The 19,913-nt window shown below is 42.4% G+C and overlaps 1 protein-coding gene across 2 annotated transcripts in view; it reads right to left on the bottom strand.

Annotated features, from left to right (window-relative positions):
* Nucleotides 1-19,913, bottom strand: part of LOC105690113 (dual specificity tyrosine-phosphorylation-regulated kinase mbk-2) — a 91,731-nt gene that overhangs the window by 54,081 nt on the left and 17,737 nt on the right. For both annotated transcript variants that reach the window (XM_020854684.2, XM_012407665.3), the window contains exon 2: nucleotides 6,509-8,426. In XM_020854684.2, coding sequence (XP_020710343.2) covers nucleotides 6,509-8,056 — 1,548 coding nt within the window. In that variant the 5' untranslated portion in view covers nucleotides 8,057-8,426. The remainder of the gene's footprint in view (nucleotides 1-6,508; nucleotides 8,427-19,913) is intronic.

The following is a 19,913-nucleotide window of genomic DNA, read 5'->3' on the forward strand; positions in this document are numbered from 1 at the left end:
CACGTCTTTGCACGGACATTCTTGGTTTTTTTTTTTTTCTTTTTTGGTTCTTTCACGCAGAATTTTTCCCCACAACTTTCACGAGTCTCTATTTTTTTTTTTTTTTTCTTCTTTTTATTATTATTACTCGATTTTGATAAATTATATCGCGTACGTTGCACACGTTGCACGCACTTGACGTTTGTTTTCCCGTGTTTTTTGTTTTTTTTTAAATTTCGATTTATTAACTTTGTTGAATAGATAAAAAATTTCCATACATTCGTTTCTGGTTTTCCAAAATTTTATGTCGACATTTTTTCAAATACACCCACCCGCACACATCTATAGCTGAAGTGACGTGATGTGTATTGAAATCAATGATCTTTATGTCAGAGTAATTTGAAAAAGCAACGACTCGACGAAATTTTGATAGTGATTGACGTTTGAATTGTTCTCGCTAGAAATTAGAATACCAATGATTCTCGAACGTTGCAACGTATCGAAAGAAAAGTATTGATTATTGATAACATTGTTATCGTCATTATTATGTATAACTATCCATTATCAAAGGAACGCCTAATCGGTCCCCTGAACAACGAAACACCTGCATCACGCGGCGTGTATCTGATCAGCGGATGTTACAAAGGGGTTGGGATCGACTGTCCTTCTATGAGAAACCCCTTTCCGAAGTCTGAACTCTGACCTGATCACTCGCTTGATCTTCTCGATACATAAAAGCCTCTTCCCTATCCCCCTTTTTTTTTCTCTTCAAGCTCTACGAGAGATTACGCTCCATACGTGATTTCGTATCTGAGTATATCCGATTCTTTTTTCTCCGATTTATCGTTAAATAATTTTCCCTCTTGATTTCGAGTACTTGGGAATCTCATTCGACGATCATGAGATAACAACAATAACAAGAACAACAACAATATCAAAATAGTACTAATAATAATAACAACAACGATATCAAAATTAATTCTCATAACGATCAACGAGAACTATGTACGATCATATGGATGTATGTATGTGTGCGTGTATGTTATCCACATATAGGCGTGTTTATAATAATATTGTCGATGGTCAGGATTCGAGTGTACGTATATATATATATACATACATATTATAGAGATACATGAAATTATTATCAACCCGTTCGAAAGAGACGCGCGACTCGAGCTCAGTCTTGTGCCGCAACCGACTGACGATTCGGCGGATGGACCAGCTCTCGTTTCTCTCTCTCTCTCTCTCTCTCTCTCTCTCTCTCTCTCTCTCTCTCCCTCTCTCGACAGCAGCAGCGGCAGCGGCAGCGGCAGCTCGCGATTCTCTGATTCTGTGTGATAAGCTTGGGGGTGTCGGGAGCGAGGAGGGTGTCGAGGGGAGGACGGGATCAATATGAGCTTCTCCCGCACGTGCGGAAGGCGGGAATTCGCGCGCAGGTCCGACTCCTCCGCATAGTAGGTACATAGTATCCACCCTCACACGCTCCTACCTACATTTCACTTATGTACATGCCTACATTGCACGTATCCATCCAGCCGATATACATTACACTCGTAATATCTAGGTACGTACATGATATCGTGTACATACATATATTATATACATACATATATATATATATATATATATATATATATAGCACGCATCGTCCGCGCGAGAACAACCCGAGGCGGAGATGCTGGGCTTTGCAAATGTATATATACATCACGGCTTATGTCGTCCCCATGTACCGTACACACCTATGTATGCGGCGTATGTAACATCGGACCCCTCCCCCCCCCCCCCAAACCCTGTACCCCCTATGCCCGGCTGGTCCTTCCGACAACCCCGTCGCGACAATAATATCGGGGCAACGAATTCATAACGGGTCCAAGGAAAATAATATGCACCAGCGAAAGAATCCAGACGCAATATACCTATAATTGATGTGTGTCCACGTATGTAGGTAGATATCGTTGAAATCGAATAGTAGCGGAAACAATTCAAATCAAAAGAAGAGAGGGGAAATGAAAAGGAGGAGATAAAAATTGGACGCTGATCAAAATTGATTGACTAACTTAGCGAATTCGGTGTGAAGGAAGTTTTTTGTTATACATACTCCTATTATTTGCATAGACATAATTTTCGCTTACACCAGTTCGCTTATAATTCCAATTTATATTGTAAATTGCGCGGAGTATTTGATTACAAGGAGTTAATGGAGTTGATAAAACTCGTTTAAATCTCAACCTTCCGGTCGGAACCTTTTGCGAAAAAACAAAGAGTAAGAAGGAAAATAAATAAGCAAAATAGTGTTTCATCGGAATTAGGGTGAGAAGAACGTTGTACGTATGAACAATCGATCTGGGATCTCTTTCGATCGGAATGTTACCCAGAAACCGAAAAAGGGCGAAATGGATTTGGAATATCTACGTGTCTACTCGAAGACGCTCTGCGAGTAGAGAAACTTCGAGCAACACATAACAGGTGCGTGTGCAACAAACTTCTTTTCGAAATCTTTCGACCGTGTGTATAAACTTTTCAATTTTCAAAGTTTTGAAACAAGTGTTATACGGAATATAGTATGTGGGGTAACAACAAGAAGATGGGAAGGAGCGAAAAAAAGTATGGAAGAGAAAAGTGAAAATAAAAATTTTGAATAAAAATACGGCGTGTGACTGCCAAATTGAATTTCCCGATGAAAAGTCAGCCTCGTAATTTCTCAATTCGGACGTGAAGGAGCACTCACCTGTTTAAAAGGATTATTACATCCTCGGCTAAGAAGCAGGAGAGCTTATGCTCGAAAAACCGAATAAACTTGCAGCTTCCCGTGACGCCGGAAGGGCGTAGACCTCAAAAATGCAAAGAAGAATTTTCGAGACCCCGACGGATTTAGCTGGGGTAAAATTAACCTTTCCGCGTCTAATCGAATCGTTCGAAGACACGGGAGGCTCGCTAATTTTTCAAAATATCCCGCAGCTACATCCGCCAAAAAGTCGTTATTGTGCCCACCCTGAAAATATTCAAAGAATGTTGTGACGTTAAATTCTCGCGATAATTTCCGCATAGTTTACTTTTAAGAGACAATCCCTTCAGGCGGTACACGACGGCCCGGAATCGAAAGAAGCCTCGAGATACGCCCTTTCGGTTAGAAGCCCTCGACGGAGAGACCGTTTTCCCATCGATGCTGAAACTCGAGCCCCGCAGCGGCTGCGGTACAGAGCGAGGGTAGTTAGGGTAGGTTACGTATGACCCTAAGGGGTAGGCGTGCGGACTCGTGACGTCATTCCCTAGCGTCTCGTCATCCCAATGAGTCGGAAACTATAGACGAAACCGTATAGCCAGTAATTATTTCAATTGCATCCGAATCGACCGAGTACGTACCTATTCATAGGCGGCTGTTTCTGTGTGCGGTAGGTACATATATAATAGTTAAAACAAGGGTCAGCGGACACGACTTCGCAGGCGTGCCCCAGACGCGGTCTGCGGCTTTCTATAATCGGCCCGCTTTCGCGGTTTTCTCATGGCACAAGAATTAAGACACAATAACCCATAGTGTACACGCAGAGAATAGCCGTATGTGCGGATATATTAGGGCGTGCACGAACCACCGCCGTTTCGATACGGTCGATAACCGCGCGACGCGAGTAAAACCCGTTGCCGCAGATGCGGGCCCTTAAATTCTCCACGACAACATCCCGACGACGCAACCGACGATCACCGCGACGTCTTCCGCGTGCTAATGAAAAATATCCATCCTAGAACTTTGAATTCCTCGAATCAGGTCGTATGAAGAATCATCCGAAATTTCGGCGATGCTAGACGACGAGCATTCTCGATCAAATAATGCTTGTGCCGAAAGAAAAGTAAAAAAAATCTCAAGATGACAAAAAAAAAAAATCGCACTTAAAAATTCAGCGAAAATAAGATCTGTGTTGGGGATAAAAGAAAAAATTGCCTAGGAGATATTTTTCTCATCGTTGATCAGGATCTCGGTGAGAGGAGATAAGGAAAAAATTGTCGCTTCCTTCTTGGGCGCCCACTCGATATACGCGACTGGCAATCGCTGTCGCCATCTGTTAACTTGGTAAAAATTGACTCCGGTTAATCGAAGGAATGCGTAGGTCGGCAAAGCCAGAATTCAACGCCATCTGAACGTCGACGATCTCGTTCGTACGGTCGCTCAGTAGTCGGTTTTGCAGTTTACCGGCACTCGGTAACCAAGAGGCAGCGCTGCCATCACATTCTTTCCTCCTCCTATCCTTTCTCGCTCGCGTGGCTAATCGAGAGACTTCAATTCATGCTTCCTCTTCTATTTCTCTGCGATATGATGGAGTTTCAACCGATCGCATATACGATGACTTCTAGGTAACGTCTTCGATCATTTCAGATCCGAAAGTCGGAGACGTATTTCGGTATCTTGTGATCCATAGGTGATCCAACTTCATCCTCACCTTGCCATTCGAACGATCGAAATGCGATTTTTCTCGATCTCGTATAGAAACCGAATGACTCGAGTCGACGGTTTACTCGAAAAGTTTTCCGATCGTGAAGCACGGTCGAAAACAAGCTGATCCCTGACCTTATCTCTTCCAGTGTTACTCATCCTTATAGTTCGAACATCGCGATGCCTCCGAGTTCTCCGTCGGCGTTACAAGTACGAATGCATGAAGAGCGAGCGTTGTTTCGTAGCGTAGATCTTGGTTGGGATACAGTTATGAGATAAAACGGATCGGAATCGGTGAGGAGGCTCTCGATATCCTGCGGCATCGGGATGTACAGTGACTTGAACTTTGCAGCGAGAAAAAAGAGAGGAGCAAAAATGCAAAGAAAAAGAACAAAGGAGAGAGAGAAAAAAAGCAAACAAACAAACAAACAAACGGCGAACGAAGGTTTGCGTCGGAAGTTCGAAGGTGGAGCGTTACGGATACCAATATTGAAATCTATAAGGTCAGAGCGCGGATACTGTATAAGAGCTGCAACAGATTCAGAGGCAGACCTTCTTCTCCCACCATTACCGATCGACGACTCCTTTCCCTGCATCGCGGCATCGGAGCCGGAGAGTACTACTATACATGTTATCGAGTATCTATAGAACTTTAGCGCGGAAAGGAAGGAAGATCCTTGAGCGAGCCGTTAAACCTCGATGATCTCCTCCTACTACTTAACTCCTTCTTCTCCTTCTTCTTCTTCGTCTTTTCGAGCAACGAACGAACGAACGACATGCAGCAGAAGAGTGACGAAGAACCGTTATGTTTCAAGTCCTCGTTTCCCGGTATTTTTGGCCTATTTGCCAACTATTTTTGGACACACCGTTCGAAGGGATCGCAACGCATGGGGCTGCGTCAGAAATAGATGCGAACGGAGGCTGCATTTGAGCCACGCGCGACTCGCGCAACGGGGGCCACCAACCCCGAAGAATCAGAAAATATACTCACCGCGGATAATGCCCGGACGTCCGGAGCGTAACAACGATTCGAAAAAAAAAAAGAGTTCTTCGAAGCGAGACATCGATTCGGTGAAAAGCTCGAGTTTCCATCGAGAGAATCGAACTCTGACCCGATAAACATCGTCCTCGTTCGTGAACTTGGCAGCGAATACTCTTAACGTTTACGGAGTATAATTTCCGGTTAGTGAAAATGTCAAACTTTTCGTTTGTAATATTGTCGTCGATTGTGTTCAACCGATCGTCGTGTAATGTGAGAAAAACACGCATATTGTTTAGCCTTTAGGCATTTCGCAATCCGCGGTATATGAAATATCGTGACTTTCTTGATTCGTCGGTTCGTTGAAAATTTACTTAATACCTCGGAATGTTCCGGTTTAGAAGCAATTAGGAAACTACGTATACACGTATAACGCACACGTGCACGTGTACACGGTAAGAGAGAAAGATTTATTCGTTGTATTTTATAAAGGCGATGAAAAGCGACGACGACTACAACACATACGGTATATACGCGTCGTACAAAGCCAATCGGTAACAGGACTGCACGACCATCGGCAAGCTCGTCGGCACAAATCTTATACACTGATATAGGTAGAGAAACACGCGAGCCTCTGAGCTATAGGAGCAGCCGAAGCCGAAGCCGAAGCAGCAGCAGCAGCAGCAGCAGCAGCAGCAAAAGCATCGGAACGGGGCGGTCAGAGATCTCAGGAGTAGATATAACCGCCCCTACACAAAGGAGCAACGGAACTTTACCCACTATACGGGGTGTCCCGGTATTAAAAACGCCCACGTAACTAAAACTCAACTCCGTAACTCCGAGGATCTGACGATAAATGCGGTAATCGTGTTCAAATATGACCCGTGACACGGTCAGCCGATACGGTTGCGGAAAATTTCAGGTATACGTATACGAGTCTAGCGTTCCCGATTCCGGGGCGATATCTGAAGGGGGATCTCGGCGTCACAATGTTTGCGGGATTCCGAAACGGTTGTCCTTTGTTTCGGGCGTATGCGCAACGGTGACTGGACATGTTTTCGAATGGGAGTTCGAAATGTTGAAAACAAAAAAAAAAATAAACCATAAATTGGAAAACTCACCTCCTCGGCGAAGGATTTCTGGTGTCTAGCCGTCCGGCACATTCTACAAGGGCATAATTCCTTCTCTCTAATATTATTTTCATTCGCCCTGCTGTCCCGCCATTGATCCTTTGTGCTGATTTGCGGCGGAGGTGGCGGTACAGGTGGGGGTAAAGGACTCGTAGCAACTTCCAGACTGTCGGAACTTGAGTTATGCCTCCGAGGAGGCGTGACGTTGCTGATAACGTTACCGACGATCCCGTGGTGCGTCGAGTGCTTAACCGAGTCAACGCCGTTCCGAAGGGTACTGGTGGGCACGTACGACGACGACGAGGAGGTGTAAGAGTGCGACAGAGAGGTCGGCCCGGGCTGAGGGCGCAGAAAATCGTCGAGGAGATAAAAACTCTGGGCTCTGTTCGATCTCGTGCCCGAGGACGAGCCCCGCTGATGATCCTGAACCACTTCCTCCGTTTCGCCGTTCGCCTCGACGCTCTGTTGCTCCTGATAGAGACGTCGACTGACCTTCGACCTTTCGGAGGACTGCGGCACGGTGAACTCGCAGCTCTCTCTGTAAAGTTCGCGTGACGTCCTCGAGGTCCTCGCCGAGTACGAATTTTGAGGGTGGTGAGAGACCCTGGTGACCTTTGTGACCTTCGAGGCGGAGTTCGGCAGCGAGTCCCTGGGGTCGATCCTCGAGGTTTCGGTACCCGGCGATCCGGGGGTCCCGATTCCGTGCTGCGAAAATGAATTCTGGACCTGATGGGAGTTTCCGACGGGAGTCCTGAGCAACGCGCCCAACGATCGCCATTTTCGATCCTGACTGGAGGCCGACGAGGCCGAGGAGCCCGTCGTCCATTTTCTCTCGTTTCCGGGCGACGCTACCGACGGTGTGGCGGAAGACGAATTCAACGACCATTTCCTCTCGCTATTCGCGTTCGAGGATAGGTTCGAAGCCGACGATTGCAGAGGCGAACACTTCGCCTCGTTCGGTGTCGAGGTCACGGTCGAACCGCTCGACCATTTCCGGTCCGGCGTCGATACCGCCGACGCGTTCGACGTGTTCAGTATATCGTCGCGGGGTCTGAACTTCCACCAGGACGACGTCGACGTGGTGAGGAGGTTCAGGGCTCCCCGCAGCGGATTGTTCGATACGAAATTCTTCGGATAATCTCGGCCTTTTATCGGCGTTACTTCGATATCGCGATCCTTCGCCTTGTGAAGACTTTCCCTGAAGCTACCGACCGTCTCCTCCTCGTACAGCACGCCCGTGGTGCTCCTCAGCCTCGGTCTCGTCCTCGCGAATCCGTATTCGTTCGACTCTTGAACTTGCAAAAGATGATCGTCGTTCGAATCGCTCGACTTGTGGGCCGGCGAGGAGGTCGCGGAGTGCTGAAGACCGCTCAATCCGACGTATTGGGATACTCCGTTGATCTGCGTGGGGTTCGGTTGTTGGGGTAAAGTGGACGTCCTGGCCCTATGACCTTCTCCGGCGCCTCTCTGGAGGCACGAGAAACTCGCCGAGTGTCTCAGACTCGACGGTGGATTTGTGGGTTGACTCACTCCTAGCATCTCGAATACCGTCGTATTTCAAGTTCATTTAATTTCTCAAGTTTTTCTTTGGTCGCCCCTTTATCTAGGTTCTTCGAAATTTGATTTATTTTTAACGGTTATTGTTACATCGACTTCAGACTCTATTGTTTTTGGCAGTATCATTTTTCGATTATGGGTATATTTTTTTTTATTTTTTTTTCAATTGTTTTCCCCCGTTTATTTTATTATAGCTATATTATTATTCCTACGATCGATTTCGCTATTTCGCTTTTATTTTCTCGTTATATTGGCAGTGACTTGAGGACGGACCTTGACGATTCTTATTAATTCATTTATTTTCTCAGATGAATCACGACGTAAGGCAAGTGTGGCAGACTTCGGTCATAATCTGTAACAAAAATCAGGACGAGGGTAGGTAGGGGTTATAAAAATCAAAATAAATATCGAATAACTTAAACTAACGAATGCGTGACTCTGCGAACTGACGATGAGTATATGGACAACAATAAGAATGACAACGTATAAATTTGCTAAAAAATTAAATAAATAATAATTGCTTACAACTAAACACAGATACATCGCTAATGTCTATAGTCATAACTTCTGATGAATCAATCGTATATACGCATGATAAATTATACAACATAGATCAATGTCATGATGATTATGATCGAGAATGTGCGATTTTTCATTTTACTTCTTCTTTTTTTTTCTTTGGTGATTTGTAAAGCTCCGAAATTTGCGATTGCGATGTGTAATGTAACGATATTTACATAAATCAATGAATAAATTAAATAATAAATAACCGAACAAATAAACGAAAATTGGTACAGAGGGCGGACGGTAGGGGGGGAAGAAATGAAAATTATAATAAAAATAAAAACTAGCCAATAACAGTGTCTCGGATTTTCGTGATCAGGATTACGGTTTCGGGTTCAAGTGTAGAGCAGCTCAAGATCGGTAAAGGACTGAAATTTTTATTCTGAAATAATTAACCCCTAGAGTTAAGTAGATATCGGAAGTTATGTATCCTCATTAATACCGTCTAGACTGTAATTAAAATGCACATTTAAGACGCATACAATTAAGAGTAGGGTTAAAGGGAGTGAAAGAGTGGAAGGGGAGAAAGCAAAGGGTCAAAAGGGCGCATATTACAATCGCTTTGCTCTATCACGTATGCAAACACGTGACATATGTACATATATACCTAGACGTAAAAAATAAACGGGAAAGACATATATTTGTGGTTAGAAAAATAAAGAAAAGCGAAAACTTAACCCAAATATTAGCGTTTCCGTAGCGCGCGCATTTTTTGTTTTGACACGATCAAGCTTTCTGCGCGAAGAACCTCAGAGACGCGGAATATCAGTCGCAGGATAGGAATTATTAATAATAAAAATCAGAAAAAAAGAGAGAGAATCGATTTATCTTCGCAGATTTTTCACATACCAACGGCGTAAATTTACGAGAGAAAAAATACGGATAAAAATGTATACAAACGGTGCAGAGCTATTTTCTCACTACCGTACAAACTCATCGTCGCGGCGAGGGTGAATTTAGCCTGTTTTCACGTTGCGGATAATTTATAAACTTATAATTTTATATTTGGGCGTCGCGTACAGCCACACGGATCTTCGCGGATATTATGACAGTTTGAAAGAAAGAGAAAAAAAATCTAACGTTCATTAAACGCGATTGATTTAAATCCAGTTTTTCTTTTCTCCCTCATTCACTCGGAATTGAATTTTACGCGAAGCCACCGCTTTTCATCGCCTCAAGGGCTGCCGCAATATTTCTATACGTTTCAAATCTCTGCTCACGTTTCTTTTTACAATTTCTCCCTCTATCTCTCTCTGTCTCTGCAGTCTTTCTCTCTTTCCCTCCGAAGAATGTACGGTAAAACCGATTTTCTAGCGAAAAACGAGAGAAGAAAAAAGAAGGAAGCAAAAAAAAAAGAAAAAAATCAAACCAAGAGAGAGGAAGCGACGACGAATTCTGCGAGCTGAAAAATTCTCGGATGTCTGGTCGAGATTTTTTCGCCTCTGAAATAACGAAGGTAAAAAAAAAATAAAAATGAATCGAATAAATTAAGTCTGCGGAAAATCGTTAAACCGATCTTACGTGGTCACGTAATCTATTCTCACCGGGGCAAACGGGCGGAATTCGCAGCGAAGAAAGTCGAAACCGTTAATTAAAATCAAACAGTGCTTCAGCTAACTGGCGCAGTAAAACTCCGATCTGCAACGTACACAGATTTGGGTAGGCGTATAGAAAATCCGTGAATCTTACAACAGATGATTTTCAAACGACCGTATCGCCGCCAGAGTGTATCCTAGCGTGTATTTTATATTTTACAAGTGTATCTTACAAATCTACGTATTGTAACCTGCGCAGCCATCAAGCGGCGGCAGAACTGCCGGAACTAAAACGGCTCTCGGTTACCTACCTCGGATTGAATTACACGCGGATAAATACACTACCACTGGTGTATATATTATAAGCAAAGTAGAAGAGTGAGAAAAAATTAAAGGATAAAAACGAATACCGAAAAATAAAAAAACTCGAAAATAGAGCAAAACGCGAGGCAGAAAAAAACAGTACAAAGGCAAAAAGAGCGTCGAAAAAATTTGAAAAGAAAAAAAGATTTTAAACCGCAACTGTAAACCAAATCGCGTAGTTCCCGATGGTCTCTCGATCGGTTTCAAAATCGACGTCGCGTTATGCTCTCGAATTTAGTAAATACTATACCGTACACAGGTACATATGTGTATGTACATATACTAACAAAATCTTCCGCGATCATTAATCGTTTCAGACGTTATTTTGTACAATGATTTTTTCGCTGAGGTCGAACACTCTGCATAATATACCCGTGGCTATACGTATACCTATAGTACGGTGCAACGGCAACAAGATGAAATAATTATAATAGTGGCAATAATTAGAATAAAAATTCGCACAACATCGAGCGACATATAATAAAATTAATCCGAACTCCAGGATATGTGCTCTTGTAATTGTACAAAGATGAAATAAATCATTATTGTTGACGAATAAAAGCGAAATATAATTACACGTTACATATGTACAGAAATATTATATAATAGCTTATGAGTAGCAAAACTTGTATGCAAATGCATGCCGTATGTACATTGTACGTAGTATACATACGATTTATATACGCGTGTATATCACATACAATATATGTGTATAAGTACAGCGCTTTAGATCGTCGTCTGCAAAGCGTCGTCGTGCAGTGAAAGGAGTACGAAGTATTATCAAGTGTTATATTTATACCCACGTATTATACCTATTATTCTACGTATATATAAAACTATTTAATACAATAAAAGCTTGTGAAAAAAATCGTTTAGACTTCGATGATAATTACGATCACAATTTATATCCCCGCTGTATAGAAATTCACAACAAACGTTTCACGATTTATTTGTCAATAAATTAAAAAAAAAAAGAAGCAATATCAAAAACGCGTCAAAAATCAAACCCACGCGATCATCGATCGCAAAATGAACGAAGGGAATGTGTAACGAAAAAAAGAGCAAATTAAATTTCTCCAATTCTCGCGATTAAATATCACGGTACACATAATACGTGTAACAATAATTCACACAAAGCAAGGACGTACTTTTGTTACTCGGCGAATTGTTTTATTTATTCATTTTTTTTTTCATCTTATTTCATTTTACGTTTCTCTCGTTTCTAATGTTATTCGCGATTCGCGGTCGACATCTATCCAATTACTATGCGCATTGTACGTACTACACGTAAGATAATAAGCCGCTGCTCCGGCGAACAAAGACAACGTTACACTGAATTAGACTTGATTATTTTATAGAAAATATCGCTGAGATACGGCAAAGCAGAAACGCGCGAATAGTGGCAACTGCATCGAACTAATCTTCAGCCGTTTCCCCTCCTCCCCGCCCTCGCCCTCCCTCAGCTCCGCGGAAACTCTTTTTCTCTCTTATACTTAACGATCGGCATATACGCCGCGCTGATTTTTATCGCGCGTGAGCCTTGTTAATAGAAGAAAGATCGTCCGTCCGTTCGTAATTAGGATAATCAGTATTCACACTCTATATAACATTTCGTACGTATATTTACGACGATATGCACACGCGTGTGCGATACCAGCGGAAGTAACGGCGAGTAATACGGCGATATCATTATCGTCCGGATTTCTCTCGTTTTTCATCGAACGCGAAATCCGTATTAGTGAATTTCGAACGCACCGCCGAACGTAACGTCGAGACAACTGAATCGGGTCCACCCGGATGCTGCCGCGGCGGCAACCCGGAGAGTATATAATTTCACAGAGACGTGTATGAAATGAGAAAAACATTTTATGTGTATTACGTACGTACGTTGCATACGTAGAACCGGAAGATTTGACGTCTGCAGCAGATCTTGCCAACATATGCTCTATAGATCACGCTTATATTATGTTCCCATACTGCTGTTATTATACCGCAAGAGAAAATCTTATATACGCGATAACCACCGCGCATCTGCCTGACACGATTTTCTTTCCCATATCGAAATGCCCCCCTTTGTCACACATGGAGTCAATTTTTATAGATGTCATATTGAAATTAGAAGTGCATTCTAGGAACAGTTTTTTTTTTTTTTTGTTTTTTACAAGCATCAAACATAAAACTCGTGAATCGTGGTTAAAATGGCGAATGATTTAAATACGAAGCAAAATTTTCACCCTCGCAGCGATAAAACTTTTGGTCTGATCGTTACGCGTTCTGAACTTGTAACTAGATTTGAGGAATTTATCGTAATAACGCGAGTAGGTCGTATGCAAATTCGTTTGTCGTTGTAGATTGATTATTCATAACGGTCGAATTCTAGGGTGAAATCCTTTCTCTTTATCATGCGGGAATACTCGGGCTCCCTGGACACGAAGAATTTCAGCAACAGCCATTCGTCGACTCATGTATCGCGTACATTCGACGTCCTTTACGTAGAGTACGTCGAGCACACCGACGATACGCCAACTTCGCGGAAGATATAATATATCCATCCAATATCCATATTGAGAATATTTCGTGACTGGGAGGTAGCAATTTTCCATTCGTGATCCACGTGGAGACGGTAAAGCGAGTCCGCAGTCGCAAATGCACGGTGTACAACATACGTGTAATATAGTTCTTTTCACGAAGGCTCCACCTATGAAAAAAGAGAAAGAAAAAAAAAAAAAAAACCCCGTCAATATTCCCGTAACTATTTCGTGACGCCAAAAAAAAAATGTTTCCACAAATTTTGCAAATTTTCCAAATCAATCCGAATCCAGGCTAAAACATAATCGCTGTACCTTGAGCACAATTTCAACTGGATTTCAAGTAGAAATTTAATAGATCCATTCTACGACGGTTGTTAATTATTATAACCCCTTGAGAAAAAAAAAAAAAAAATAAACCAAATGAAGAAAGCCCTGAAATTGCGAGGAACGACTGGTGTATAGGATACGATATAATTGTACAAATAACAATACGGTATACACGTAAAGGATACACGGAACGTATAACCAATTATTTCAACGATGTCAAAGCGCAATTAACTATACGACGAGGTAGGTATGGCGCGGTACCGGAATAATCAAGAGAGAACGCTCAAAATGTGTATGTGTGTGTGCGTGTGTGTTTGTGTGTACGTAACGAACCAATACCGTAATAATATTACAAGGGAGGAATAAAGAGGAGGGAGGTAGGGGTGGTGGGTAGGGTAGGGTAAAAAGGCTAGCGAAGGGTGGAAATCTATACGCAGGGACATCGCCCAGTGGGACAGAAGCAACAGAATTGCCACGAACCTGCAACGGTGAAACTACGTAACCGGCGTCGTCGTTCTTCACCGATGCTCCTTGAAATGCAGTCACGCGATGTGTGCCGCTGTATGGGTGTGCGCGGTGAATATAGAACGTGGTTAGGTTATCCTACCCCGGATAGCGAGGAGATATTAAATACAATCGGTTCGACCCTTCAGAAAAGCGCATAAATCCAGCGACCATTAAAATTCCCGCGGCCCCTATAGAGTAGCGTCTTGCTTAGCCCGGATTATCGCGATGGGGCGGTTCCGGTGGAAAAGCCAAAATTCGGGTGCAATAGACGTACATATATAATACACTTATTTACCAAACGTAGATATTTATAAAATGTGTCGTGCCAGTGGGAGATAAACGTGGTGTATACCTGTAAGGTTGTATAATATGTAGAACGAAACCATAAACGGGTTGTTAAACCACGTCTCTTTACCCATTCATTTGTTTTCTTTTATCCCCAAGAACACGTGGGACCAGAGGTTGAAAACCTTTGAAATCCGCTGCACACGACTGCCCGCGATCGCCGACGATCATTTTTCTCGAACTCGAGAATCCCGGATAAAAAAGAAATTCGCAAATACCATTAAGTAAAATCTCTTCATCGATGACACGGTCATTCGATTCTGTATAGATTGTTTCTAATGGCCGCGCGGGAATTCGCACGAAAGCGCATAACTCGGTTTTCACATATGAGCTCGGATCCGTAGCAGCGGCGAGCGTGGTTCAATTTTTAATAAAACAAAACAAAAAAAAAAAAAAAATAAAAAAACAAAAAAAAAAAAAACAAATGACTGATACTATACATTGGCGGAGTCGATGTACGCCGATGATAGAGTATAGACAGAGGAATATGAATGATCCGAAAATAGACGAGAATAAAGCCTCCTACCCCGCAGGTTACGTATACGTATACGTGTATGAATATAGACGTGTCTATATAGCAGACTTCCTTGTGTAACGTATAGGGATGCAGATGGGGGTTTTCGGAGCTGATGGGAAGGCGGGGTTATATACCGCGATGGGATCAATAGCACTAATGCACTCCCGCGGACCGAACCTACGTAACGTGGGTACGTACCTACGAACTGCGGGTCATAACTGTACGAGGAATGGGCTGTAGTATATAGAATTACCGATGATGAGAAATCTGGGCACCGGCCGATTCGCCATTTCTGCATCAAGCGAAAATTCCATCCCGTTGGCTTTTTTTAGTCAAAAATGAATACCACAGTATCGAACAAATCTCGGTTCCATCCAAATTTAATCCCAACGTTTGAAAGTGAAAAAAGAAATTATCAATTTTCGACACCCGCACAGAAAAAGAAGAAAATATACGTTCGTTAGGAAAATTCAACAGCGTTTCTCCCGTTCTATGGAATACCATCCCTTTCAACGGTTTTCGGAGACAGCGCCCGCGTTCCAAGGTACAGTGTTCGAGTTTTGAGTGATGAATTACTCTCCGCTTCGGAACGAGGCGAAGAAGAAAAAGTAAAAATTTAAGAAGGACAAGAGTAATAATAACGCTGAACGAAAAACCCGCATCAGCGCATTGTTCTGATTTCGGGAGAGCTCACGGCGCACAGATAACCCGGAGGCTGAAACGGCCTGAGGAACTTCCAGAGCGCACCGTTTGGAAAATGAGATGAGGAAGAGAAATGAAGAGAGAGGGACGAGGACGAAAAAAGCAATAGGTAATGAGGAGCCTAAAACGACCCGCGACCGGTCGGGACGTACTCAACTGTACGAGAGTTTTACAAGTTGGTGTGCTTTTGCCGGTGAGGTTTTCCCACAGGGTACAATAAAGCGACTGGTCAAGCGTATCCGAAGGCATTCGATCCAGACAACTCGGCGTCGGCGATAATTGCCGTGGAGGAGGCGAAGGTGGAGGCAGAGGCGGTATCGGGTGTACGACGTTACACCGTTTTCAGAGTTCTTCCGATCTTCCGAATACAATCGAAAATAATAACGAGGGGAAAGATTTTTTCCGCCCAGATGCGTGGGTGTACTTCGCCGAGGGAAAAAGCAATTTATATTCCTATTAATTGCCAGCGTTTAAAAAGTTTTCCGGCAATCATCCGGCAAAATCGCAATCAATTATTCGATATCTGTCGGGGACGGGGTATCCGCACGCACCAATTTCACGAAAATAATACAAATTAAAAGGCCGTAAATAGATAATTAGCGGCAGGTATAAATTGCGTAACGAATTTCATCAATTTACGGGCTTAGAATTGGATTAAGAAAGCAAAAAAAATAAATAAAAATAAAAGAAAAACTCGGCGCAATATAAGTTTATAATTTTAGCGGAAGTGAGATTTGTACACTCGAAGGTGGTCGTAAAGCGGCTAGAAATCTACCGTTTAAAAATCATATTTCACATGTACACACGACTGTACATAACGTGCGTACGCCGTGGCACATACGTAATACGCATTTACGGTATTCGACTGTTTTAAATACGATTTACATCGGGCATGTACACGTACATATCATACGTATGTGTTATCGACGTTATATACGATTGCGTCACTGTCGTACTCACGGGTGGATTACGGTAGTTAATTAAATAGAAATACCAAACAACAACAAGAAGAAACAACACGCAATACAGTGTAGCAACGACGTACGAAAAGTTCTCCCTATTGCACAGAAAAAGCATTGGCTAATTCCGAAGTTTCGAGTGGAACAAAAAAAATAATTATTACACACGCACGTATACGGTCCGGTGTACATTCTCCGAGGACTTTTGTCCTTTGCCGGCCATTAGGCGAGTAAAATTTGAAAAAAAATAAAATTCTTTAAACTTGATACAAATCTCCCGACCTTTTTCGCTTTCTTTCATCCATTACCAAGAATTCGTCGTTTGCCTAAAATTCAAAATTCCGATCACCGATATATCCAGATATTTATAGAAATTTGTTTTCGGCTATACAGGGATCAATATCAGTATTCGCATAGCGGACGAGTATATACGAAGCACCCATACAGATTCGAAGGAGGGGGACATTATCCCTTATTAATCGCCAAGATAAATGTCCCCTGTTTAATCGTTTCCCTCTCCCTCTCCCTTTCCAACCCCTCGTCTGGAGTAGCGCCCGTATATAGTTTCGTACACGTTTCGCTCCTATTACACAAACACGCGCGCCTGTAAATTACCCATACATACGTATATCTGTACACACATATACACATATATATTTATTCGTGGACAGTGGGTACGTACGTACGTACGTATCCCGCCGCCAACTAAACGCGACGGATAGCCGATTGGTAATAGAGTTTTGGCGTGCGTTGAGCACCCGAGGGACAAGCGTATATGGGGTAGGGTGGGCGATCAGACGGGCAGCTACCGCGGGAACGAGACACTCAGCTAATGCAGCTCCCACGCTGTCGGGGTGGTTTACTAGGGCGAAAAGGGAGGGAGGGGGAGCGGTGGGAGGGAGGGCTTTGGGGAAATAATTACTCTAGATGGAAAATCGATAGACGACGATCTAAGAGACCCTATTCCGACTAGGTATATAACTAGGCGGATATGTATATGGTACGCGCGGCCACCCGTTCATTTATATTCATAATGGGGATTTTCATTCGTCGACGAATCGACGACCCTCGAATCGAAACCGTTTCCCATTTCATCGGGGTGGGGTGGAAAATTTTTCTATCCGATACCCTCCGTCGTTGTTCCATATCCGAAGCATTTTTACAAATTATTTTTTTCTCTCGACGATATTGACGCGCGATCATTTTTCACGGGTATCGAAAAATTGAAAAGAGAATCTTCACTCGCGAGATAATCGTTAGTGAAAAGCCCCGACAAAAGTCGGCGGTCGAAATTATCGGAGTTGTCATGAGATTAACTGTATAGATATACGCGTGGTTACGTACAGAGTGCATATAATAAAATGGATGGAATAAATGTCGCGTTCAATTCTGATGGAGATTATAGCGAAGTAGAAAAAGAATCGCTCGAGTTAGGTCGGACGCGACGTTTTATTTGCTCGTTGAACGATAGGTCGATAGATTGAAAACCCGCGTAACTTATTTTGTGCTACGATCGAGGAACATTTCATGCCGAATCGTCTGACCTCTGAGAACGCCGATCGTTCTTTCTTCTTAATTATTTGATTTCAATTTTAAACGTTATTGTAAATATGTGACTAACTAGAGCGTTTCTTGTACCGGAGAAATAGATTTTTTTGTTCCATTTTCTTTTTCAGTTTTCTACGAGAATCTATTTTCAAAAATGTCTGCGTGAGGTACTGTGATTATTCCACATCGAAAAATTACAGAAATAATTGCGTCAGGATTTTTTGAAATTTTTCTCACTACGACGCTATTTCTCCTACTTTCTCACAATGTTGAATTTATCGACGTTATCTTGATCACTCTGATCTATTTTTTTTTTTTCAAACTAACATTCCGATGTTGATATAGAACTGGACGTGAGTACATAGGTGTAACATGTGGTACACTTTCTCCGAACAGATTTTCGAAATATCTTCTTTAAAGTAAATTCCTTTTGATAATATGTGTAATAACGAGCTAACGAACGAACGAACGAACAAGTTGGCCAGTATTTATATGTTATATATGTTATACATATATATATAGAATAACGATTTGACGGATTAGAAATCTTCGTAAGCAGAGCGTGCCCCGACTACTTACATATCATCATCATGCGTTAAAATGCATAAATACCTTGCGCATAACAATACCGATTTTATTACCCGTATATGTATATGTATAGAAAATATAGCCGATTTACCTACTTTTTATTTAAAAACCGGATTTGAAAAATTGCCGACAACAATGAACACCACGAAAATCATTATCCGAAAAACAAAACGATAAAGAAACGAAGAAAAATTAATCAGGTTTCATATTTTGATAGGCTCACTGAAAAAAAAAAAAAATGTACAAAAAATGCTAAAATGTGATAAAATTACAAATTACAGCCGAGAAACTCGCTCAATCAAAAATTGTTCGTTCACCATGGTCACATTGTTTCCGGAGAGACTCCATGTGCGCAACATCAGGTAGCTACTGCTTATACGCTTTTGTTGCTGCAGCGGTATAAAATTACCAACGTGTTACCCGAACCCTAAAGCTGTTGCAGTTTTGCGTAAGAATTATCCTTTCGGCTCAGATTTACTTGTTTTCTCATATATTATACTTTGCACGTTATAGTACGCGGACAGAAGGATGCCCCGCAGCTGTTCATTCGCCAGGTTAATTAATTCCACCACCCTTGCTCGTAAATTTTTCACATTTTTTTTTTTTTTTTATCTCATCGATTCAACGATCCGTCGCTTAAGACGATGAAAATATGCTCGCGGAATTCAATCATCACGTAGATGCCACGATGAGAGAAAGAAGAAACAGAAAATTCTCCGTTGGACGAAGGATATATTTTAATTTTTCGGAAAAAGGAAATACATTTTTATTGAGCGTAGGTAGATGTAATCGTTATTGGACTACTGTGCGCGATGTCCATGTATTCGCATCGTACGCAAAATATACGGCGTGTTATGGAGCATCATCGCATGCGATGTAGTTAACCAGGGCAATTCATAATTAAAATCACCGTTAATTACGAAGCAACAGCTCAGCTTCACGCTTTCCGTACACGAGGCACGTGTCTTCACTCTTCCGTAATTGGAAGCATATATACAAACATACGTACAGGTATGTAATATACTCAAATAATGCGCATGTGGAAGGAAGTGCGGGTCGTACGCACTTAAGTCATGTTTCAATATAATTGATAACTCGTGACGATAAACGACGAAGATTTTCAAAATTTCGACCGGATCCTCGCAGCGGGATTGAGTCGGCTGGGGATGATGTTAGAAACGCGAGAACAATGAGATCCGATTATTTTCAAATTTCAATTTTCGTACAGATACTCAAGGCGATGGATTCCTCGCTTCCACTCTGCACACCGCGAGTTCACTTTGTGGATCCGTAAGGTTCATAGTCCTTAAGAAGAAAGCGAGTATATCGTATATGGGGGATGGGGGGGGGGGG

This window comes from Athalia rosae, chromosome 3, assembly GCF_917208135.1.
Source record: "Athalia rosae chromosome 3, iyAthRosa1.1, whole genome shotgun sequence".
Classification (NCBI taxonomy): Eukaryota; Metazoa; Arthropoda; class Insecta; order Hymenoptera; family Athaliidae; genus Athalia; species Athalia rosae.